Genomic DNA, 25,556 nt, shown 5'->3' with positions numbered 1-25,556 from the left:
ATTTATAATTTTGTACACACCTACACTCACAATGTCTTGCCATTATGTTTTTTTTATTAACTGTTAAGTATTTTGCAACATAACAGGCAAAAATATATTCTGAAATATTCAAATCTTCTTTGAGATAGTTTAGTAGTGTTTTTTTTTTCTTTTGCTAAATTTTTTTTTAAGCATGCTTGCTGTTTATTTCTTAGGATGGGTCAGGGTGCAATATCATTCAAGCATGATTGCGTAACCGAATTTTTAACCTGGGAACAGCAGGGTATAAATGGTCTCTGGTAAAAAAATGATCTTCTTGGCTAAATTAATTGTGGGCACTGAACTTTTCGGATTTGACATTTAGATAGATTAGTAAATTATGAGCTCTTATAAAAAAAATGATCTTCTTGGCTAAATTGGTATTTAGACAAAGCAAGTGAATACCATCAACCCCAACCAAGATGCCAACACCTAGTCCCCTACGTTAACACGAGTCACCGAGAGGAGATAGTTCAACATGTTAAATAGAAGCAAAGGAGAAAGTCAAAGTAACAAAACTATCTATTGGACAAAAAGAAGGAAACGAAAGATCATTCCATGGAATATAATGAAAACCATATAAGCAAGAATATAAGCTCGGATCAAATTTTTATAATTATTTAAGGTAACAGATGCATCGACTAACAGAATTTTAATATAATAAAATTTAATGAATGTGGGGTGTATGTGAAAATATAAGGTGTATGTTGAGAACGTGGGATGTGAGGGTATTATGGAGAAGTACGTGGGGTGTGTTAAGATAATTTTTAGTTGAAAAAGTAAATGTGGGGTGTATTAAGTATGTGGAGTTTATTCAACAATATGTGAGGTGTTAATATGATAAGTCATAATTTAATCGTCAACAAATATATCATTTTGTTTTCAAATTTAATTTAAAAAATTAAATCTCTCTAATATTATCCCATTAGTTTTGGAGGCAGATTCTCTGTCCTCCCACTTCCATGCCCTCTTATTTTTGTGATCACGGTTAAGCTACGTTAACAATTTATATTACTACTTATTTTTATCTTATTATTTTTATAAAAAAAATAATATAAAATATTGACGTGATTTAATTATAACCACACAAAACAAAATAACACAAAAAGTAGGAGGGCAAAAAATCTGCCTCCATTAGTTTTCATCTATTCAAAGTCCATGCTGCCATATCCAAAGTCAAAAGTACGGTTTTAAACCATCATTGTAGTATATGGATCTACCACTGGTGGAAGCTCGAGTGTTTCGCAAATATTTTTCTCAATTTTCTTTTTAGGTAAGCGTTCAACTTCAACAACATATGGATCCATTTAGTCTTTAGGTAAGAACCGCCGCTACCTAAGCTTTCTTTCTTTCTGTCCTTTTTTTTTTTTTTTCCTTTTTTTTGTCGAAACCTAAATGTTTTCAGAATTATGACCCGGACGATCATTGAGCTTTCTATCGTCTTCCAATAATGGTATAAGCCATGTACAAAACATCACCCATCAAAAATTCATAATCTCTATTAATATTCCTTGCACTTTTGACTTCAAACTTGGAGCAAAGTCTCGACTCCACGACCATCACCTGATTCACTTCTCTCCAGTCACCTAATATCTGACTTTACGTTCTCTATTTTAGTCTAAATTAATCATATAGTATTTACAATTATTGTGCATTGGATGGAAACAATTGAATTCATAATATAGATTATAGTTATTGTTAATTTGTTACGATTTTTTATATTGTTTTGATCATGTGTTGGTTAGTTCATATATATTTTTTAGCTTCATAAATTGATATAATTTTTTGTTTTGATTATTTGATATGTGTAGAAATTAGAAGTATGAAACAATATTACAAGCGAAAATCATCATTGATTAGTTCGTACAATCATATTCCAAAGTTCTAAATCATCATGGATCTGTTCTTTCTTATATTGACAATGAAACTATCATGACATATTTTAGAGTACGAAACCTCGTTGTGGACAAATTCAGTCTTTGTAACTTGTAATGTTGTTTTTACAAAGATTATGAATGAAAAGTTGATAGTTGATCATTTAATTATTCAATGTTATTTTCGTCTAATTTTTTTGGAGATTTATATTGAGATACCACCCAATGTTAAAATCCCGAATCCGTCACTGCATATCACGTGTTTAATTTTGACAAGAATTCTCACAAGGTTGACTTTGAGGACTAATGATTCACATTTTATCAATTTTATAATGGTTTAATAAATTTTTAATTCATTAATCAATACTACAAAGTACTGATATTTTCGGGTTTAAAAATAGAGTAATGATAGGTAGACTAAATTTATAGACTTAATTTCTAAACTAAATGATATGTCACCAATAAGAAATAAGTATGTTAATCAATACTTAACTAATAATCCAACTATCAACTTCCATGTCATTTAATTTACAAAATTTGGTCTACAAATTGGGTAATGCTATGAAGACTAAATTGTCATACTAAATTTGGAAACAAATGATATGTCACAAATAAAAATTAAGCACATTGCTCAATATTTAAGTAATAATTCAATCATCAATTTCTATACTATTTAATTTACAAATCTAATCTCTTTAGCATTACTTCTATAAATTTAATTTCTTTAACATTACCGATAAAAATATAAACGTAAGCTGTTGTCAAAGTCCTTGCTAAAAACAAAAAAAAAAAGAGCAGAGGGAAAGTAAGTCTTCCACTCCACGTATGAGTGGTGGGACGAGTGGCAAAAATTAGTTTGGCGGAAAAGGGGAAAAAGTCGGCTGGTGTTGACTTGAGCGCTCCAGTCTCCACGCCAAATTGCCAAATATGGATCAACTGTTCGAGTTTTGTGGTCCACTGCCTCTGTCTCTGCTTCCTTTTCATGGCCGGCTCTTAACTTTTTTGTCGCCTCCAAATTTTCAAATCTTTCGGCCTTCACATTCGCCTCTTGCTACAAAACGAGTATTGGTCGCTGTCCTGCAGGTGCTACATTCTAGATTCCAATTTTATACCAATTTTTTATTTTTAAATTTAAAAAAATTGATTCGGTACGGTTTGTTACCAAACCTAAGACCGAAACCGAACCAACTAAACACTGAACGGACCGATCTTGTGCCATGCCGAAGTGAGCCGAAAAGAAACCGAACAGATCGGGGTTGCCCAGGCCTACATACAAGAATTCAATTTTATACCAATTTTCTTTTCTTTTCTTTTTTTCATCTAAGAGATACAATGAAAGTGATTTATGCACATCTCGTTTATTTTACTCGACTTGTTTATTTACTTATAATTTTTAAATTAAATAATTAAATGAAAATCAAGAAATAAGAAGAACTCAAAGACGCTTGGAAGAAAAAAAAAGTGTCGAAATTATTTCTCTACAGAAGCTACGAAAAAGAATTTGAACTTAAGTCATGGTGAATAATACGTTGTTGTAGGCTTGTAGCTGCGAGTGTGAAAATTATTTCTGTAACAAGAAATATAATATCGGGTGCATTGTGTACATAAACGGATTCATTAAGGAACTTGAATGATCACGGAACCATCCAAAAACGCGGAAAGTGACTGTTAGGACATCAGAAGACCACCCAGGTCTAGAGTATGGTGAGGAGCAGAGCATCAACGGCTTAGCCAAAACTACGTTATTAGGCAAGTCATTAAGAAAATAAAAAATGAAAGCCACGTGCACGCAGCACCGCCTTTAGACTTCACTTAATTGAAAGTCCAAAAGACTTAACAGCATCTTCTAGAACCACGCGAAACAACACGCAACTCACATTCTAAATTCAAACCATTTAATAAAAAATTAAAGCCCAAAAGACTTTAAGCCTTCGACTTCACTTTAGCAAATGGGATGTGATATCTACACATATTTTTTTATTTTTTATACATTCTTTTAATTTTTAATCGTCGGATCGAATGAATTGAAGAAGATCAACGGACGTAAATTAACAAAGAGTGTGTGAGAAGTAAAATGGATATGTGGATAGCACACCCCTACCAAATTCCAATTTTCTATTATGAAACTTTGACGTGGACAAATTTAGTCTTTGTAGTTGTAATGTTGTTTGCACAGACATTATGAATGAAAATTTGTAGCCTCTCATTTAATTTTTCAATGTTATTTTCTCTAAATTAAATTATTATTTTTTGAACTCTTTATTAGAACAACCCAATGTTACAATCCTGAATCCGTCAATGTACAATGGTTATAAATTTCATATTTAACAAGAAATAAGGTAGAGTTGCCAATGCGATGGACCAGCCCCAAAACTATCCGACATAGGAGGATTAAGTTGGGCCTATTTAGTCCGACTTCAAGTTGGTGTTGGGCCGGACCAGATTTGGGCAAGAATAGTAACTGAATTTTCTTTTCTCTCCCGGTAAATCCTAAAAACTACCCACAGAATAGTAACAAGAAATAAGCTAATTGTTGCACATAAACAGCTCATCACAGAGAGCCTGCTCATGGTGGAAATTTTGTTATCGCTTCGGTGGAGATTTTCATATCACAATACGCTAATTGTGAGAGTTCGGAATTGATAAACTTGATATATTCGAGCTATAACAATCGGGCACATAAAAATCACGAAACAAAGGATCCGGAGAACATTGAAACGTTATATTTAGGCGGCGAAACCTCAGAGGTTTAATAGCATATACACTAGGAATACAGTAGCTTGATTTAGAATAAGACCGCAACAAGCAGGTAACCGTCAATTTTTCATACCGTGTGGAGATCAAAAGAATACTGCAGCAGCCCTAACATTGAATGCCGAGAATAATGTAATGGGAGCGAAAAATACTGTGAGCCTACAAGTTATGCATCAGGAGTCCGTTGAGCCCTCTTTGCATAAGCGCCTTCTAAGACTTCTTTAGCTCTATGGACCTTTGACTGAAGATAAAAACTTCCATTTTTGGCATTCCGCTCGAACAAGCTGTCATACCTCTTCATAAAGAAATTTTTTTCAAATGATTAACACTTCTCAGAAAATTCTACGATGACATTTACATGCAGGGAAAACAACAGAGAGAATAAATAAATAAACACAAACAAATAGAGCACACCTGCAAGATCTCCTCCCATGATGCACGCTCCGTGATACCTAGAACCTGCCTTGCCTCTGGTTCAGCCATTATTTTGCTAGCTCTCCTAATATTCTTTACTGCTTCGTTAGCAACACCATTCTTTGAGGCATCTGCATTCAGTGATAACACAAAGAAATTTATCGTAAAATACAGATAGAACGTACACTTGTGATTTGCAGAGATGCAAGAAACCTGCTAGTGCCTTGTTAGAGTTAATGGGAAATATCCAAAAGGTTTTAGCTAAGATTTGGGATTGCAAGAGAGCATACTTGAGATTGCCTGCTGGTATGCGCGGAGCACAGCTCTGCCCACTATTGCCGAGCCCATTACGAGCACATTGGCAAGAACTTTTGCAGCCTGCACACACAAAGAACAACTTAACTACATGAGAAAGATTGCAGTTTTGGTGAAGGAAGAACATGAAAGTCCTGTCTAATTATAGAGCCTCAGTTGTCTTCTGGGTGCTGCAGATGGAACAAAATACAAAGATAATTGAGTTTACAGCAGGTAGGAAGTGTGTTTATGGGATAACATTCACTCTGGGCATCATTGTGGGATTCGGTTTCCTCTAAATGCTGGTATAAACCTTTCTTCTTCATTTGTGTGGACTGGCGGGCTATTGTTCCTTCCGATATTCTTTAATTTAGAAGTTTTGGAATGTTAATAAGATACATTATTAGATGCTTATGGCAAGCTGGATATTCAATGGAGAGCTTGTTCAGCAGCAAAAATCGAAACAAAACTAGCAACTCTCTCACGAACGGTCACCAACATAAATACATGTACCATTAACAGACTGAATTTTAGTGGATAAAACTTTGCGTGATAGCCCAAAGCTGAAGGAGAAACTAATAAATCATAAGACAAGCATCACCGAGAATACATACCATCACCGACGAAGAAGCAAATAAACCCAAGAAATTTCGCAACAGGGGCAACCCGTCAGGACCCTAGAAACCTAGCAGCAGCACAATGGACACAAATACTAAACACAATCCTAACATTAGAGAGTGAGAGAAACCCTAAACAGAAAAATTTGGAAGAAAAGAGAAGCAATTAATCGATGTACATAAATCAATTAGAGAGTGAGAGAGAGAGAGAGACTTACAGATTGAATTTGATGATGGCAGGTTTTGGTGTGATTGAGAGAAAAAGGGGGAGGGGGTTTAGGGTTTAAGAGATACAAAAGGGGGGAGAGAGAGATTAGAGAAGGTCGTACGCCTTGGGAAAGAAGCCAACTACAAAAAGAAATAAACTGGATTGGGCCTAAATACCGGGTTGGGCTTCAGTAAGAACATGAGTAAAAGCATGTTAGAAAAAACAAAAAGTGTTATCCACATATCCATATTCACTTCATACATGTTCTTGTTAATTTTTTTTCATTGATTTTCTTAAATTTTTTGATCTGACAGTCAGAAATTAAGAAGAGTGTGTACAAGATACAAATAGGTATGTAAATATCACTACATTTTTAATTAATTAGAAAAAACACACTTAATTAATTTAGAAAAAACAAAATTACACAAAAATAGAAAACAAGGAATGAGTAACCAAGTAATTACCTTTAAAATATATAAATTTAATACAAATTACCATTAAAAACATCTTCCATTAAAAATTTCATTAAAGGCCAAATTTTTTTTCATGATCCCTGTGATAAGACACTATTTTTAAGTCGACCCCTGTGTTGAAAAAAACTGTTAATCCTACCTTGTAGTAAGGTTCATTATCAATTGTAGTTCAAATCGAAATTTCGACCAAAATCCATCCACGTACAAGAGTAAAAGGGTCATTCCATTTTTTTTTCTTTTCATTTTTAATAATCTATTTTTTTTTTAAGCATCAACAACAATATAAGAGTGTTCACATGATAATTGATTAACCAACCAAATTCAGTGTTTGCATAATAATTAATCTAGATGTGGTGAGGTACTTTGTGATCTTTCAAATCTTGATTTTGGATTCTGGGCCTTCTTGAGGTGAGAAAGTGGTATATGCCTGATGACGGCTAGTTTGATAATATAAATCTTGTAATTTTTTTTTTTTATTTGTAGTTCTCAAAGTTTTAAAAATAAAAAATTTATGTCAATGTGGTGCTTTATGATTGGTTGATGCAACCAATGAAAACTAAAATGACACTTTTGCCCCTACATATGACAAACAAACGAGGAAAAATCCAATTTGAACTGTAATTGATAATGAACTTCACCACATCATTATGATTAATAGCTTTTTCCCCACGATAGTCAATTTAAAAATAGGATATCACCACAAAGATCACAAAAAGAATTTGACTTTCATTAAAACCTTTTACACCAAAAAACTATTATTAGCACTTAAAAATTTTAATTATTCACTCCTCAAAAAAATATTTTTCTTTTTAAATATAAAAAATTTGAAGTGCACATAGGACTGGGTCGGTTCGAAACTTGAACCAAAATCCCAATCCCAATCTCAACTGCTGATCCCAAAATAATGGCCTATAAAAGTTGATCCTTATCCTGAACCGAATTTTTCAGATCTCAAAATTCAAGAATACAAAAATAGGTTTTGATTTCAAGTCAGGTCAAGAATTAAAAATAAATAAAAAATTAGGCCAATTTTGAAGGCCCACAATAATGACTAAAGAAATGTTGAAATACCTTTACAAGTTTTTCTGATTCTCAAAAAAATAAATTGTCTTTACATCAAGCTGGTCTCCTTTTTTAATAAAAAAAAGCATGTTATTTCCATAGTAATTTCAAATGAGAATTGTTATTAGCATTTCAAAAATCTCATTTGTCACTCTAAACTTTCTATAATTAGAAAAAAAAATACACTTAAAAAGAATGTAGAATGAAATTTTTGAAATGTTAATAACAATTTCCTTTCAAATAACCCAACTATCATGCACCAGAAAGGAGATTAAAAAAATTGTAAAGAACCAAAGCAAACGAATGAGGCTAAAAAAATGTAGCCAAAGAACTTGATAACCACCAAAGTTACCTACATTGGGACAGGATGGAACCAACTATGGGCAAGCATTGCCCGATAAGTTCATCAAACTAAAAGCAAATGCAAAGCAGCCTGTCTATAGACACTTAAGCACTTCCAAAATATAAGTTTGTATGCTGCTGTAACTATCCCACTTCTCCCAAGAAGAACCATCACCAAAATACCACTTAGAAGTTCAACATTACTTGCAGCACAAGTCAACCGATCACTCCAAATCATCGGCTTTCACATGCAGAGGGCTTGATGGTGAAACATTTCCATCATCAACATCCATTGCTTCTTCCTCCTGAGCCTTCTTTGCTCCAGCACCACCCTCACCAGCAGCCTTCCTCCCACGCTTTGCAGCTGGCTTTTTGTTCTCTTTTGGATCCTCAACAGATTGCACCTGCTGAGGACTTGACTGTGAGCCATTTCCTTCTTCATTTCCCGATGCTTCTTTCTCCTGAGCCTTCTTTCTTCCTCTGGTCTTCGCTCCAGTACCATCTTGACTGGCAGGCTTCCTCCCATACTTTGCAGCTGGCTTCTCGCTCTCTTTTGGATCCTCATCAGATTGCACCTGTAGAGAACTTGATGGTGAAGATTTTCCTTCTTCATCACCCGGTGCTTCCCCCTTAGTCCCCTTTCTTCCTCGGGTCTTTGCTCCAGCACCGCCCTGAGCAGCAGGTTTCCTCCCATGCTTTGCAACAGGAGCATCAGATTTGCTCTCTTTAGGATCTCCCTTCAAACCATCAGTCAGGGCACCAAAAATTTCCTTTGCCTCCCCATCATCATCAGTCTTTGATGAGGAATTACCAGCATCAACCTTCAGACGTTTGGGACTCCTTGTGGGCAACTTTGTTCGTGAAGTCTGCCCGTTGCCATTCACTCCTGCTTCATCAGACACATGATCAGCAGCTTCATTGTCAAAATCATCTTCACTTAACACCTCATTTGGATCCTCATCCTCTTCATCACTTGACTCCTCAGTTGGATCCACCTTCTCTTCCTTTTCATTCTGAGCTTTTAGTGACTCGATCATATCCTTTATCTCTGTATTCACCTGTTAGGTTAATCCCACAAGATACAAATTTGCCAAGGAGTTAATACTTCAATAAGGTAATGTTTCATTCATTTCTGAGAAGATAAAAGAGGAAAATCAAAAGAACATTCTACCTACAAGCAGTCTATTATTTCAGGATTAATCAAAAGCACATCATACTGTCACTTCCATCTTCTCATCAATCAGAAAGGGGAAAAATGAAAGGAAAAATAATCTTACATTCCCATGAACCAAAAAGAAAAAGGCCCAAGTAACAACAAACCTGAGGATTCTTCAGAAAATCAGAGATATCCATCGGGCAGGCAGGGCATTTCATCACATTCTTTTGGGCTCGGAGTGACCGTCCACCTCTGCTTCTTTCTGTCACAAAACTCTTGCCAACAAAAGCACCTTCTAAGCACGACTTGCAAAAGTGATGAACACAAGGTGTGGTTACTGGTGCAGTCATCACCTCCCGACAAATTTGGCAGCTGAATTCTGCAGACAAAGATAAATATACATTAGCATGAAATGATATAACCTGTTGGCAGAGTTTAGATTAATTTTAAGTCTGTAGAAAAAACCATCAGCCAACCAATCAATATTTTGCTTTCGAAGTATCTCCAACCTCCTTACCAAATCCATAACAGCTGTCCAAGTAGTTTCCAATTTTGATTACACGTGTCAGACCAAAGGAAGATAAAATAATACTGATTTGAGTGTAGTCATGTAGAAGATGGGCTGAGACAGAGAGAGAGAGAGAGAGAGACCTTTCAAGAGCTTCTGTCGTACAGTCATTTTTTGTGCTTTCTTGATTGCTTTCGTTGTCTTCCTTTGAGCTTCAGGACAGAATGCTAGAATAGGTTTTTTGCTGGGAGGTGGTTGCTTCATCCATGTCCAGCGACCATCTTTTTCCTGATAACATTGTACAGTATAGTTTACAAAATCTCCTATAACAATATCAGAGCGCAATGACAAACTCTTAAGTATTCAGTGACTACTCTATCCAGGTGCATTATGTTCCCCAAAAGACTGAAAAGCAGTAAAACAAAATATTCCAAATCCAGTTTTAAAAAATAGAATAACTTACATCAAAGTCCCAAGATGGGCTTTCTTTCCTCACTGTTATATCTTTTGCTGCCTTCAGCTCAGGAATATCAGGTAAAGGTCTAGGTCGATCCCCATGCTCATCACTGCAGTTCAAGTTGGAAAGATCTAGTAAAGAGGTCTACAGAAGAGGGCATGAATAAAAGCAACTAAATCAAACCTCGTCCATGGCGCTGGTTCATTATCACATCTGACAAAAAGATACCGGCAGACTTTGAACCCCTAGATAAACAAAAACAGTATCAGTAAATCTTTTCAGGAAAGTATAGAAACCATGAAGCGATGCCATCATTTGGGATAGCACATATTTACCTGGACTCCAACCTTAAGCCAACATTTTTCTATTCTGTAGCATCCATCATACCGAACACCTTTATCAGCAGGGGCATACGAGGAACGCTTCTCCTTGTGAGACCTAATTATCAATTCGAAGGCAACATATACAAAACAATAATCATGATGCAGAACACCCAGATATTAGAAATCTTGAACACATTATGCTCAAGGGAAATTATTGTAACAAAATTTAAACTGATAGTCTTAACATGGTATATCTAACTGCAAATGTACAAAAGACATAAATAGAACAATAAGTTGTGGATATTAGAGAGGGAGTTTTGAACATTGCAATTACCTTACCACCCGCACAGGATAACCTTTCAGGCAACTGAGTCGGAGAGCCTTGTTATATTTGTCAAATGTCTGGTCAAAAGACTGTTGCTTGTTTGTTCGCTTATTACCGCTCAAATCCCTTCCACCACTGCAATGTATATCCATGTAAACAAGGCAGCAAATATACATAAAGTAAAAAAATCAAAATTTTTTTTGAAGAGAGATGGAATAGAAGGCACAGTTTAAGTGGTCAATCCAATGACAAACCTTCCAGTATATAAGAACCACTCTCCGTGATCCTCATCATCAAGGTAGCCTCCTGAAAGCACAACTGACTGTGCACCATGATCAGACTGCCCAGCTATACCAGCAACATGGGGAAAATGTGCACCCCATTGTCTACATTCAAGCCTATCCTCCCAGCACTCACCAACCAGAACACCTTGATTTCTCTCTGGATCATTTTCAGCAGGAATGGGTCCAAAGTGATCTCCTGGAATCGTGACAAATATCTTGCCACTTGAAGCATTAGCTTTTCCAGTCTTCTGTGCACGTTCTGTAGTGAACGCCTTGTCCGGCCTGTCTTGATTTTGTACATAATGATAAACCCGAGCAGGCCCCCCGTTTGCATTTGCTTTTGACAACTTAGCCGTACGTATGCAAGATACAAGTGAAGAGTTGATTCGGGGGTTACTTGCCATCTTGGGAGGGATTTCACCACGGCATTTTCCACAAATACGCTTCCCTTGTCCAACCCATTTCTGGAAGCACTTCAGGCAGAAATTGTGTCCACATGGTGTCTGGATTTAAGAGCACACAACATGTCATTATTAACATAATCTATCTATATCAGTACAGCAACCTACTAACAATCCTCCAACACCTCAGAAGCAAGGTCACCAACAATGTGAAAGCACGCTAAATTCAATGCCTGAAACACGAAATATCTCAAAAGCCAAAATTTTCCAATCCATTCACCTATTCAAGGAGTTTCCTAGTTTACTCATAACTGTTGGACTGATCACCTAAAACATAGGCTAATACATGAACATGGTAAACTATGTGGACCAACAAAACTATCAATGCATCCAATCAATAAGATTAAATACAAATGATAAATTCATTAGAATATTAGTAAACTAAACAATGTAGATAATCATAAACCCTGTAAAGACATGAATATGCAGTTGATGTAATAGGATTGAAAACTCAGATGCAAACAATTAAAGAAATTAACCAATTTACACACACACAAAGACAAAAAGGGTAAAGCGTCATCAAAGGAAGGTGATGGGACCACAAAACCCGAAATTCAGGATCAGAGTGAACAAAAAGCAAAGAAAACAAGTGGTGCGTTACCAAACCAACCAAACATTAATTTTTTTGGGTGAAACCATAAAGAAATTTTTAAATGGGAGCACCAAAAGCTGAAAAATATCGAAGAACACTGTATTAAATCAACTAATCAATTCTACATCTGGGTTTATTTAAGAACCCAACTAAACCTGTTGAAGAAGTTGAAGAGATTATATGATTACAATTAGTGAATCAGGACTCTCACCCACCATCATAAATAGTTAAAAATCTTATCTTTGAAGCAAAAAATCCAACTTTGTCTGAGAAAAAAGTAATCACAAGCAAGAATATAATTATATAAATAAATTTAAAAATTAAATTAATACCAACTAATACCCGGAAAAATTAAAGATTGATGAACTCTGAAAACAGAATTTCCATGGAAGAAAAACAGAAATGCATTCAAGAAACAGGGGGAGAATGTGAGGGCAAAACGACAACAAATTTCAAAAAAATCAACGCAAAACGGTATTCCCAAAAAAATACAGGCACAGAAGAACCAAACCTGCACTATCACCATCCAAATACGCCAACATCTTAAAGCATTAAAAAAAAAACAAATCACAAAAAAAAAGTTAAAAATTCGAAATAAATTAATCAAAAAAGGAAGAAGACGAACCGTAACAGGCCTATCCGGTAACTGCATACAGAAGACGCAGTTGAAAATCCCACCGAGCACATCCAAGACGTCCTTCGCCCCCTTCTTCTCCTCCTCCACCGTCGCCTTCCCGCTCATCAGCTCCTGCCTCCTCCTCGCCTTCTCCTGCTCCGTCAGGGTCGCGTCGTTCTCGATCTCCCGGATCGCCGCCACCAGACCGCCGTCCACGCCGGCGTTCAAGGCGGGGACGTGCGCCGGAGCGTCGCCGGAGATTGATGTGCAGTCGGGGCACTCCCACAGGAGAGTGGCGGCCAGGGACTCGGGCTTGGCCAAGAGACAGGCAGCGTGCCAGGGGGTCACGCAGGTCTTGCAGGTGAGCTTCTCGGCGTCGGTCGGAGTCACCTTGCAGAGCATGCAGACGCCGTCTCCGTCGCAGGGAAGCTGGCTAACTTGCGCCATTGGGGGGTGCGCACGATAACAGGGCGGAGAAAGAGAGTAAGGACAATGTGGAGTGAAAGGCGTTGAGTGAGTGGTGGAATCGGAAACGACTCAGACTTTATAGGGGTGAGATTTTTGGGCGACGGCGGGTTTATTGAAATTTTTTGGAAAGGTTTTGAAATTTGGGAGGAAATCGGGTGTGCTGCAGTGTACCTGAAGTCCCTGTGTTGACGAAATTTGAGTGGTCCACGTAAGGGGGAGTTAACGGAAAGGGTTTTGGTTGATGGGTTTTGAAATTTTGGTGCCAAATGCCTATCCCGCTTTTGACTCGCTTTTCGAACGTTGGGTGTGCCTCATTTGTCTGATCGTGGCCACATCGGTTTTGCCGTTTCTGGCAGTATGCAATGATAAAATACAATTTTCCTTTTACTCCACAAAATATAGGGTTAGTGTTGTCTTCTTCGATTTATTCAATTAGATCGTCGAAAATTACGAAAAATATATAAAAGATAAAAATAAATGTATAGGTAAATTACCTTTTATAAAAATAAAATAAGAATTACAATTAGATTAGTATAGGGTAGTGCTAGGTTGCTAGATACACATTTATTTTTACTTTTCACACAATCATCTCAATTTTAACTATCGATATTAAATGAATTAAAGAAAATTAATAACTAAAAGTTGCGTGGAAAGTAAAAGCAAATGTGTGAATAACATTATTTTTATCCTTAGTATGTGATATTTTAGTGTTGGAATGACAACTCTACCCATCATGATTTCTAATAACAAAAACTAGACTTTTTTTGTCCACTCGAACGATAGAGAAACCTAGGCCTTTAACTTTTTTTATAGCATTTTAGGTTTTTAGGTCCTTAGCTAATTACCATGACAACAAGTTCAATTTACATATATGAATTTTTGTAGGTATTATTAAGTGAGTTGGTGTGGCATACATATCATTATTGACGTGTTTAAGAAACAAAATGCATACTAAATCAGCACACGAACAATGAAGATGTGTAATTGAGAATAGTTCACATAACAGCGACCTGTATTAGATATTCTAGTAACGTAAGTAGGTTAAATATGATATATCTTTAGTTCAAGAAGAATTGTTTATAGTAGGTAGTGGATACAACTAAGGATGATATTGGTCGATTTCGAATTTCTTTATGTAACAAGGCATGACAAGTCTGTAGTTATTGCGAATGATTAGGGTTGCTGGCGAACTATTTGAATATATGTCTGTTATGGTATATGTCATTATCTCCTGAGAAATCACAAGTTTGCAATTATTGTAAAAAAATAGGGTTGTTTACGAACTCTGATCGAACTAAAGAGTACGTAACTATTATGGCATATCAATATTTTTCAAAAACGATAAGTTTGCAGTTATTAGCAATGATTATGGTTGCCTACGAACTTTAATCGAATTAAGGGTGGTATTATCCATTGTCTCGAATGATTAAGGGTGGTATTATCTATACACTCCTTTTTACCGTTATACACACTTCTCAATTTTCAATGGTCAAATTGAATGATTTGAATATGATCAAATGATTGAAATTAACAGGGAATGTTTGGGAGGTAAAAAAAGTGTGCGAATAACGCCCCCATGATTACTAGTTTCCAGCAAGCTATAGTTGAACTAATTGAATTACTTGTTTTCTAGTATGTAATTATCGTTAATGATTAGTGGTTGCTTACAACGCTTGTCGAAGTAACTGAATACTTGTTTGTTATGGCATATATCATCATATCCCAAAGAACAAAAAATTTGTAATTATCGCTAATGATTAGTGAATGTTTACAACCTCTTGTCAAAAAAACTAAATATCTGATTTCAATGGTATGTGACGTTATCTTTCAATCCAAAATGTATATTCGCTATCCGACTTTGATATCACAAGGAAACAAGTTGTGGTCTTTTCAGTTAAAAAATAAAAATGTAAGAGAAAACACATGATGAATTTTGCAACACATAACAAAACAACCATTACATGATCAGATTTAATCTTTAGGTATGGGTACAAAGTTCTTGAGCAATAAAAGGAAAATAAAGGGAATTATTTTTGAAATGGCACGGTAGTAGTTACGAAGTTTAGACATGGGCATTATTGGAAATCAAATGTGCGTATTATTTTTCATTATCTGCTAGTAAATTATTTCTTGTGGAAAAGCTTAATGCCTCACCAAAAAGGTCTAGATTTTTATATCCAAAAAGTGGCATTGAAATCCCTGAATCTACGCGGCAATTAATGCTGGTCAGTTGGTTGATATTTTACCATTTTTTAAATACTAAAAAGGTATTTTACCATTTTTAAATTGATAGAAAATAAAAAAAAAATTTAATATAATAATGCAAGTCGTATGCCCACACACGGAATTAAGTGGATTTTTTTTTATAAAAAATATTTATATCACTTTGTGTTGTAAAATTTGAAAAACCTTCTCAAGTTGTTATTTTTAAATATGGTGTTGTTTAGAGGTTTGTAAAAAACAATAAAATACTTTTATTTTTATTTTTTGTTTCGTTTTGATGAGAGGGTTTGAATAGTAATTTTTTAGAGTTTTGGTTGACAAACAAAATTTTATTAATAGGTAGTTTATATATTTTGAAAATATACCTTTTGCATCTACATGTATATCCATCATTATTTTTGGCCACAACCTAAAGAAGTACATATTATGTATTTCTAATAAAGAGTTTTTTTCAAGTAAAGAAGTACATATTACATATTTTCAAATAAAAAAAAACTCTTTATTTGAAAATCTACCTATTAATATATTTTATTAATAGGTAGTTTAATTTGTTTCCCAATGCATGACCATACAACATTTGTAAATATTTTCCTTGTCGAAAATAACCGCAAATCGAAGAACTCATGCAACCATGCCATGGATAAATTTTTCATTGTGATTAGAGTACGGGTGGTATAATACACCACGTGTTTTTATATAAGTAGTGAAACTTTTTATTTGTTTAATTATTAATTTTTAACATAGATATCTTATCATTTGTATAATGACTCGTGATGTACCACTCCGTGTTCCGGTCACACTGAAAAATCTCTCAATGCCATGAAGAGAATGGTTTACTTATCAAATCTAGGTACTTTCTTCCTTTTTTGTTTTTCTTTTTTATTTCTAATTTATTATTTATCCAAGTTTCCATTAGTAAACCTTTTTTTTTTTTTTAGGAAAACTAATAAAAATGGCTTTAAAATATTGAATTTTAACGATAAAGACAAAATAAAGGGTAAAATGAATAGTACCATAATTGATTTTTTTTAATGTAAAATTTTGGTTTTTTGTTAAAGTGAACAATACCAGAAATTTTTCGTTAAAGTTTTTTTTTTTTTTTTTTCAACATAGCATTATTGATGTTTAGTTGTACTATTTCTCTCCTATTGTAAGTTTTATAGGCCCGTGAAAGACATGTTTTACATCAAATTAGTATATGATTAGCCATTGCGTAGCTTACCTAAACATCTCATTCTTTAATGTAAATATTTTGCAAATGTTATGTGGTATTTAAAAAAGAAAGTTTCTTATTATTCGGGTTCATAACCAAATTAGAAGTCCAAGGAAGATCGTAGGTTGAGAACAATGCTAAATTTTTCCCCTTGTAAAATAGTGCGATAATACAAGGTGATGAATATCAATTCTAAAAGACAAAAGGATTATTGAAGGAGTGCTACACAAGTATTATGATGATATTTTAGAAACGTTAAAAGTGTTTATGAATTTAAAAATGTATTAGAAGTTTTATTTGGAATGAGCAACTGCTATACATTTCTTTCAAGAAGCCTTCAAGTAAAGAAGTACATATTATATATTTCTAATAAAGAGTTTTTTTTAAGGTATTTTCAAACGCTCTTATTATTAAAAATAGAGTCTTACAAGAGAAAAGTAATCCAAATTTACTTGATACATGCAAGTTGAACTTCTTTTTTATACGAATTAAAACTCACATTGTACATCGAAGAGTGAATCGTGAAGTTTTCCTCTGCATCAAATCTGCAAACAAAGATTAATGGAAACAAAAGGAGCAAAGCAAACATGAGTTGGTGAAGGCAATGCAAAAGTCCAGCAGCAGCATAAAGAATCACATGACAATTCTCATAATTAATAAAGATATAATGGGCTATCCCATCATCAATGTTGGTAATTATTTAAATGTTACGTGATCAGAGATATATAAAAAAAAAATACCACCAATTGTATGATAAAATATCTCGTAAAAAAAAGACATACCACAATCTTTAGCAATATGGTACAATCTCTTCTCCATCATCAATAGTGGGTATTATATAAAAATATACATGTTGGAATTAACTTTCTAAGTCCAACATTAACTTCTTAATCCAAATTTAAATTCATATTTATCTAAAACTCTAAATTACGTGACGAGAAAAACCATAAAAAAAAAATACACAAACGATTATATGATAGAATCTCTCGTAAAAAGACATACCAAAATCCTTCAACAGCATGGAAGATATTTCCACGTTAGAATTCTCAAGATTAATAAACTAATAGTCCTACTCCCTATAAACCTAGGGAATCGGTGGGTTTGATCCACGCACCCCCCACTCCGGCACTCCGCCATCATCAAATGGTGGGGATTATATAAAAATATTCATGTCAGAATATAAAATTGCCATCCCCAACATCTTAATTTCTTAATCCAAAAGCTCTTAAATCACACCACAGCAGCACCAAAGTTTGTCTGGTTCTCTATCATCATGTCTCCTAATCTGCTGGCCTGACCTACTAAAAGCTCTAAACAGACAAAAGCAGCACACAAACATATTTTCTTGCTTTATGCATGCTCAATGGCCAAGTGCAAATCCCAGCCATTGATTTGTTTTTTGGTAAGCAATCCTAGCCATTGATTTGATGCTGAAACCAACAGGAAAATCCATACCTTCAAGCGCGACGCATTTTTGGAGAGCTGATTTGCTTGAGCTTGAGAGAAGCAGCTCGCTGAATTGTTACCGAAGGAGATGAGCCCAAGGGAATCCGAGCATCCGAACGCGTTGTATTTGACCGCGGTGAATACGTAGAAGTTACTGCTGCTGGTTTTACCTTGGTTGATTTTTGGCGCTTATTATTTGGCTCAAAGGAAAGAAGCTCTTTGGGTCCAAATGGGCTCCGTGGTGTGTGGTACTCTCTCTTCTTTTCCAGTATCTCCCACAGCAGCACTTCATCGTTTGCTTTCTCCTTCTCCGTGCTCAAAAACTTCACATCAAGATAAACTGAGAGGCAATGTCACAGTGTTTTGCTTGATCTTGAAAATTAGGGATAAGGGTATTCAAATTGCTAACACAGACGTGTGGATGGCATTGAAATGCTAACAAAGGGCATGCCCAAAACATCCTTCGACTAATTATATGATGTGGCTGTTGATACGTACTTATTACATCAATTATTATGACTAAATGGTGCGCCAGTTCTATAATTATGCAATCAAAAATATACGGTAACGAATATGATCAATCATTCTACCATTCTTCCCAGTTATCCAATCTAAATGACGAAAATGCGTAATTCGTTAAGCAATTAACTGGATTAGCTAACACTTTCTAGAATGGCATTCGTCATGCTTCACGTCTCTTAACTGGAGCTGCAATATTATTCTGGCATAATTTTCCAATGCTATTAAATTGGACGACAAAAATGCCTCATTAAGCAATTAACCAAATTAGATAACGTTTTCTGATATGGCAATGGTCATGGTTCACTTCTCTTAGTAAGAACAGTGTTACAAGAATACATACATCCAGTATTGAATCTACAAACAACCAGTCAAATGGAAAGAAAGAGAAGGGTGATTACCTTCTGTTGGGCAGAAGGCTTCACTTTGGTGGATGCCTTATGAGGCTCAGGCAAAAACTTGAGGCACTCCTTCAACTTGCACACATTGTTCTCTGCTTCCCGGAGCCTACTCAAAGCCTCAACTCTCTTAGCCTCTGCAACCGCGGCCCTACTCCTCGCTGCCTCCATCTCAACCCTCGCCTCTCCCGCTTCCATAGCCATCTCCTTCACCAACCCCACCAACCTTACGCAATTGCCCTCACTCAAATCAGCCTTAACCCCCTCCACGTACTCCACCATCGGATCGCACATCTGCTTACCCAAATCCACCAGAAGATCATCCACATCAGTCTCTACTGACCCCAGCACGGCGCCCACTTCGTCAAACACCGCCCGGAGGAGCTTCAGGATTGCAATCTGGAAGGTCCGGTGGTCAACGCGGTCTACGGAGGATAGATAATCGACGGCTCTGCGGAAGAACTTCTGGATGTAGAGACGGCGGTGAGTGAGGGTTTTGACCATGTGTCTCTGGCGAGCGTTGACTTGAGTCTCGATTTGCTTCAGGATTCCGACCAGTTGAACCAGCTGATCTTTTTGCTTCTCCATCACGAGCCTCCCTGCCACGGCGGCTTTAGCGGCGTAGATTTCTTCCTTCGCTGAACGGCGGTTCCAATTCGACGATCCGAATTCCCCCGAGTCGGATCCAAAATTCTGCAAATAATTTAAGCTTTAGATCTCTCATTCAGAGTCATTAGAAAATGGCGATTCGATTGTTTGGGAATTGAAACCTGATGCAGAGAATCGGTGTCTGTCTGGATGATGATGGTGGAGAACCGGCCCTCCATCGACATCTCCACCGTCTTCAGACCTACAAGCTTCATCAACGGAATTGCCAGCGATGCGAAGACTTCTTCGGCCTCCATCATTACACATAGCAATTTAATTCCATTAAATTCAGAAATAGGTGCGAAAATTTTGAAAACTGGGGAGAGAAATTAGGTAGGTGGATACTTGGAGGAGACCGATTCGGATCTGAGATTTGAGATCGTGGAATGCGATCTTCATCTGTTCGTGATCGCACGTGACTCTTCTGAATTTCGATCGGAGCTGCGGCGTCGCCGTCTCAGATGATCTCCGATTACTAACCATGTTTTGGCGGGAATCTTCGCGCTGAAATGAATTGCTTTTGCCGCTTTTGAATTTAAGCCACTGTTTTGGTGTTTACCAAACGGGCAGTCGTTTGTCTCTTTAGAAGTAAGTAGGCCTGTAATAAAGATCAAGGCCCGATTGACTGACGCGAGTTCAGCCTTATTCTTTGGGCCGTGAGCTGGCCCATCTCAATCTCGGAATCGGGTTTTATTCCGCCCCTTTCAAAATGAATTGGATAATAGATTTTCGGTTCATAATCTATATATATAACCATGTCTAATACTACTTCTAGATTACACAATCACGCTTTGATATAAATGGCTTACAACACCAGTTCTGTCTGTTAAATCAAAAAGCAATCGTATCAATGTAAAAGCAATTGATGAAGTTTTCTTGTCAAACACATATGAAAGAACACATTGATTTATGGATGATGCATAAAAGAGATTGTTACACCAAAACCTTGCCAGGAGAAAGTATGAGTAAATGCGTATGTGTCAATTCTTGAGTCTTCGGAACGTAGTAAGGCTATAGAAATAAACTCATAGAAGGTATGACCATCTCGATGTAGATGCCACATTAAAACGTTGCCATGTAACAAAAATCTAACTTGAAATGTTCATGATCAAAGGAAAAAAGAGTACATTAAGATCAAATGAGCATGCTTTGGGATACTCTTTCTGATTTCGACTCGACTCCTCTTGAAACTACATACGTTGCAAATCTGATAATTTACGCGATTCAATACCTTGAACAAGCTTCCAAAAAGTGGACTTTGGCAGACTTGGTGAAAAGATCTACTAGGTTGTGTTAGGTTAAACGAAGAATCACTTGTAGTTTATTAATCACAAAGATTGAAATTTTACGAAAGTCTTGAGCATAGAGTCTTCTGCCTTTATCTATAATGCTTGGGAAGGGCAACCTCAATTTTGTCGTTGTGGACTGGGGAGATCGACCTGTCCCTTTCACTCGTAATAATAATAAAAAAAGATTATCATTATCATTATGGTAGATTGCAAAGAACAATACTTGGCTGCTAAAAATTCAACCGTTATTCTTGCTTTCACCTAGATTTGAATACGTGTCCAATTTGTGTTTACAATTTCAATTATTTGGACATGTGTCCAAATCTAATTGGATAAAAGTTGGAGTGGTTGTTGAATTTTTAGTAGCATGTCTACAACTCAGTTCATCCGATTATTACAGGGATGAACCTAATCCGGAACATGAACCATAAAAGAAGTGTTGACTTTTATAATTGCTAGCTTTTTTAAATAGTAGATCATAACAGGATCCTAAAATATTGATAAAAATTTGTTCTAGGCTTCTAGCCTACTACATAAAATTCACTCCTTAGTTTGCTCAAACTCTCTGTTTAGTCTCTCCCTGCAGAGCTGGTTTATCAGTTATATTGAAGCGCATAACGTTTGCTCAATAGGGCAGGTGATCACCGCCGCCGGAGGCAGAGCTAGAGGCAGTGGCGTTGTTGCGCTCGGCGTGACAAAGCTGACGAAGCTTCGTGGGAACATACCAAATAGAGAGACGGGGATGGGAATTGAAGATGGCATCAATGTCCCAGCCTTGGCCTGCTGCGATGGCCACAAGAGGCTTGTAACATGCCTGCCGCCAAGCCCCAACATTTTCGCCTCTCTCCTTGAAAGCTCTCCTCAGCGCATTCGATGCCTCCTCATCCAAGCAATGCAGGGCGTAGCAGTGCACGTAGTGCCGCATCTTTGGCTTGTTGATGTAGCTTGCCCCTGCCTTTTTGGCATACCTAAACACTTGGTTTGTCACCTGCATATATAATGTGTAGAGTAAACAAATGCAAAACGAAATTATACATTGTTAAATCCGGTCAGATTATAATTGCGTACATTTTTCTTAACACGTATTTGATTACATCATAATCGAATCATCAGACTCAAATCATTAGTAGAATCAAATTTGGACTAAATATTGAGCTATTTACCCGAAACACATTTTTAATCCATGTAGTTTTCACAAAGACCTGCGTTTAATTTCATCTAATTTAGTCCATGTAGATTGCAAATTGTTCCAACTCGAGGACAGCCCTCAACCTCAACTTCCGCTGATACCTTGTACAAAATCATTATGTGCACGGTACACAAAAGGGTAAAACTAACAGACTTCTTACAAGAATTCAACAAAATTTGACCGGTGCCATTGAATTACAGTAATTTGCGAATTGTAGGGACCAATGTCGATGCTACTTGCAATACATGAACGAAACCAGGCCTACACAGAAACTATAGAACTAAAATTGCTATGAACGCGACAATTTAATATTTATGTTGAGTTCAATTAAAAGATATAGATTTGTGGTGAAATTTAATACGGCCTACTAGCCTTTAAGGCCTTGTTTGACAGATCGGATAAAGGATCGGATAGAATTAGTTATACGGACTCGGGTGTTTGATGTTCACTCGTACTAAATAAGCGCCGGATTAATTTAACCGGTCGGATAGGATAACACGGTATACACCCGCTTAATAAAACCAACCAAAACGCCCGGATTATTTAGTCGGGGAAGAGGAATATGGGAGAGAAAGGGAGGGAGTTTGGGGGGTGTGGCGGAGAGAGCTAGGGAACAATTATTTGGGATTCTTCTGTAGTCTGGGAAGAAGAAGGGAGAGAGAGGGAGGGTGTTTGGGGGGTGCGGAGAGATCTGGGAACAAAAAAATTATTTCACTTTTTAAATTTTTTTTTTTTAAGTTTGATTCCTCCTATCTAGTATAATACTAAACACAGTATAAATAATACAGTCACTAGTCCGATACTGCACCAAACACCCGACTAATTTAGTCAGTACTATCCGGTGGCTATTTATCCTATCCGACAGAAATAGTCAATACAGTACGAGCTGCCAAATAAGGCCTAATTGTACTACAGGAAATGGGCCCACAGATCAATGACTAACACGATGAAGTTACTGTTAGTTTTACAGTAGAAATCAGCGTACGTAAAAGGGAGATGGGTAAAACTTCGTACCTTGGTGGGACATTTTTCACCGCGCTCCTTGGCAATGTTCTGGACCTGGATCAAGAAATCGCGGCATTGCTCGTAGAGATGGAAGAGGTAATCGAGGCCGTTCTTTTTGCCACGCGCCACCTCCCCAGGCTCCGTCACAATGAACGGGTGCTCCCTCTGTCTCTCTCCCAGCATTCCCCCTCCTCCACCGTTCCCATACCCAGTCATGTCGTCCATGTCGTTGTCGTCCTCGTCGTCCACACCCTCGTTATTATGACGCCCTCCAGCGCTACAATTTTTAAATTGCCCCTTCTTCATCCTCCGCTGCTTCTTCCGCCTCTCTCCTGCCGTCGCAACCTCCCACGTCGCCCCTCCTCCGCTCCCCACCATCTCCTTCTCTTGTTGCACCGGCTCCTCCGACAGCCCTGCACATCCCATGCACCACGTATCATATATATCCCAATCCAAATATAACAACTTAGTGCTCTAGTATCAAAGTTTATCATAATTATTTTTACACAATATGACATGTTATGTTACGAAATATAAAACAATGGTTTCGATTTGTTCATGCACTCGATCGAGCATGTTATATTACACCAAAAGTAATGTTTTACAACCTATTTTTCTCCTTAATCAAGAATCATACTTTTCTTTGGGATTTTTTTTTTTAAAATGTTATTATATATATAGTTTCAATTTATCCAATGAACTAAAATTTTAAGCTATTTGTTATATTAACTTTCTGAGATTATTAATTTATCATTTTACCCTAACACCGTTATATTTCTTACCGAAAATAAGCCATGTGCCTCTCATGACTTGTGTTCATGGTTATGAGTTATGACTTTTGACCTCCTTTTTCACAATTTCTTTACTTCTGCATAGTACAAACCTTTAAATTTGGCTAGTTAATAAATATGTTGTGTTCGTTTGAAAAACTTATATTGAACTACCAAAAAAAATACATTAGAATCACTAACATGAGTTGTAGCTAATTGCAAACCTTAAGAATTCACATGGTCAACTATGTCCTTAAAAAAACGCGGTCAATCATGGTCAAGTTTTCTGAGAGACCCAAAGTGTAATTAAGGGTAATTTAGACATCCAAAAATACAAATTTTGCCAAGTCAAATTTAATTATGAATTTTGTTTAATTAGAGTTTAATCATTGGGTTTTTGTTAGAAAAATTTACCATGATAAGTTTTAGTTAAAGAAAATTAAACTCCAAAAGGTGTACTCATATTTTCAGTTCTTTTTATCACCCAAGATCTTATATTGTCACACTATTAATTTACATTTAAAATAAAGTTATATCAAAGTGTAATCAAACCCTAGGTTAACTCACAAACCCTACTACAATTAATCTAAGACACAAAGGTAAAGAATATTCATGTAAATGATTACAAAAAAAAAAAAAAAAGAATATTCATGTAAATAGGTATAGTACCTTCTTGGGAGAGAGCATCAAGGGCATTGGTAGTGGTATCACCAGAGACAGGGTTGCGCCGCCGAGAATCCTCCTCATCAAGGCGGCGACGCTCGGCTCTGACGGCAGCTTTGATACCATACCTCTCCCCAACAAGCAACTCCCAGCGGAATATCTGAGAGAGGCTGCTCATCATGTCATCAAGCTCATCATCTTTCATGTCCAAGAGGGTCTTCACTGTAAACCCAAGCTCCGCTATCTTTGCCGCCGTGTAGTATCTGACCCCATATGCCTGGAACAAATCCTCAAGCCCTCCAAGTCCAAGCTCACCTGGAGGCCGCAAAGTACAACCAGCCGCCGCAGCAGCAGCTGCCGCCGCTGGTGGCACTGCTGCTTCCAGCTGAACCCGGTTCGTCGGCACAACCATGCCTCGTAGGCCCCACTTGAACAAGTTCGCAGAGAAGGCATCCGGATCCATATTTTCCACAACTCCACACAGCACAATGTGAACAGAGACTATTTTCTGGGGGAGCTTGTAGTGTTCTGTTCCCATAAAAGCAAGACGATTTTTGTTCATACTTCCGAAACTACCCTTGTGCTTTGTACGAGTGTTTCCCGAAGTACTTACAAACCGGGGTTCGTATACTTGTATTCAAACTTGACAATTCCAAACCCAACCAAATAATAACTATCATATTGAAGGTGTCGTTTAACTTAGGGTCCATCCGGTTGGTCCCACTACCCAATGAACTTTTAACTTGTTATGTCTGTTAGCTCTAGCCTATGAAGATCTATGCATGTCTGTGATAGATTTGAGTTGAAATTTAAGGTTGGATTTTTGTTTTGGTCGAACTTAAGCTTGGATTCTACATGGTCATGCTAGTAATTTTAGTAGCCGCATTTCGTGGTCGACATGTAAAACAAGTTATTCAAAAGTTCGTACAATTTTTATGAAGTCATTC

At 36.7% G+C, this 25,556-nt stretch overlaps 4 protein-coding genes across 7 annotated transcripts; all 4 read right to left on the bottom strand.

Moving 5' to 3' along the window:
* Positions 1-4,593: 4,593 nt before the first annotated feature.
* Positions 4,594-6,282, bottom strand: LOC103962635 (mitochondrial import inner membrane translocase subunit PAM16 like 2). 3 transcript variants are annotated; one of them, XM_009375379.3, is made up of 5 exons: positions 6,190-6,282; positions 5,969-6,066; positions 5,351-5,438; positions 5,061-5,191; positions 4,594-4,941 (listed from the first exon to the last, which is right to left on the bottom strand). In XM_009375379.3, the coding sequence occupies exons 2-5, from the start codon at positions 5,969-5,971 to the stop codon at positions 4,813-4,815; spliced, it is 351 nt and encodes a 116-aa protein (XP_009373654.2). In that variant the 5' UTR covers positions 5,972-6,066; positions 6,190-6,282; the 3' UTR covers positions 4,594-4,812. The 3 variants fall into 3 exon arrangements, with proteins under 3 accessions (XP_009373654.2, XP_009373653.2, XP_018506774.2); XM_009375378.3 differs by having other exon boundaries at positions 5,969-6,039; positions 6,190-6,263; XM_018651258.2 differs by lacking the exon at positions 5,969-6,066 and having other exon boundaries at positions 6,190-6,260.
* A 1,736-nt stretch (positions 6,283-8,018) lies between these two features.
* LOC103962636 (E3 ubiquitin-protein ligase ORTHRUS 2) lies at positions 8,019-13,225 on the bottom strand. The gene is made up of 9 exons (XM_018651259.2): positions 12,788-13,225; positions 11,080-11,612; positions 10,835-10,960; positions 10,513-10,615; positions 10,361-10,422; positions 10,184-10,286; positions 9,864-10,008; positions 9,377-9,591; positions 8,019-9,114 (listed from the first exon to the last, which is right to left on the bottom strand). Exons 1-9 carry the CDS (start codon positions 13,223-13,225, stop codon positions 8,281-8,283), a joined length of 2,559 nt encoding a protein of 852 aa, XP_018506775.2. The 3' UTR covers positions 8,019-8,280.
* Positions 13,226-17,084: 3,859 nt separating this feature from the next.
* On the bottom strand, positions 17,085-20,353 carry LOC103962676. The gene is made up of 4 exons (XM_048566747.1): positions 20,039-20,353; positions 19,816-19,944; positions 19,049-19,738; positions 17,085-18,451 (listed from the first exon to the last, which is right to left on the bottom strand). The coding sequence occupies exons 1-4, from the start codon at positions 20,174-20,176 to the stop codon at positions 18,140-18,142; spliced, it is 1,269 nt and encodes a 422-aa protein (XP_048422704.1). The 5' UTR covers positions 20,177-20,353; the 3' UTR covers positions 17,085-18,139.
* A 1,068-nt stretch (positions 20,354-21,421) lies between these two features.
* LOC103962637 (floricaula/leafy homolog) lies at positions 21,422-25,199 on the bottom strand. Of its 2 annotated transcripts, none has more exons than XM_048566591.1 (3): positions 24,616-25,186; positions 23,186-23,589; positions 21,422-21,970 (listed from the first exon to the last, which is right to left on the bottom strand). In XM_048566591.1, exons 1-3 carry the CDS (start codon positions 25,169-25,171, stop codon positions 21,608-21,610), a joined length of 1,323 nt encoding a protein of 440 aa, XP_048422548.1. In that variant the 5' UTR covers positions 25,172-25,186; the 3' UTR covers positions 21,422-21,607. The 2 variants fall into 2 exon arrangements, with proteins under 2 accessions (XP_048422548.1, XP_048422549.1); XM_048566592.1 differs by lacking the exon at positions 21,422-21,970 and adding an exon at positions 22,120-22,549 and having other exon boundaries at positions 23,076-23,589; positions 24,616-25,199.
* Positions 25,200-25,556: the final 357 nt, after the last annotated feature.

The sequence above is a fragment of a genome, unplaced genomic scaffold (genome assembly GCF_019419815.1).
Source record: "Pyrus x bretschneideri cultivar Hongxiangsu unplaced genomic scaffold, Pyrus_bretschneideri_v1 Contig42, whole genome shotgun sequence".
NCBI lineage: Eukaryota > Viridiplantae > Streptophyta > Magnoliopsida > Rosales > Rosaceae > Pyrus > Pyrus x bretschneideri.
The sequence above is the reverse complement of the archived record's forward strand: the minus strand, read 5'-3'. Positions and strand labels throughout refer to the sequence as shown.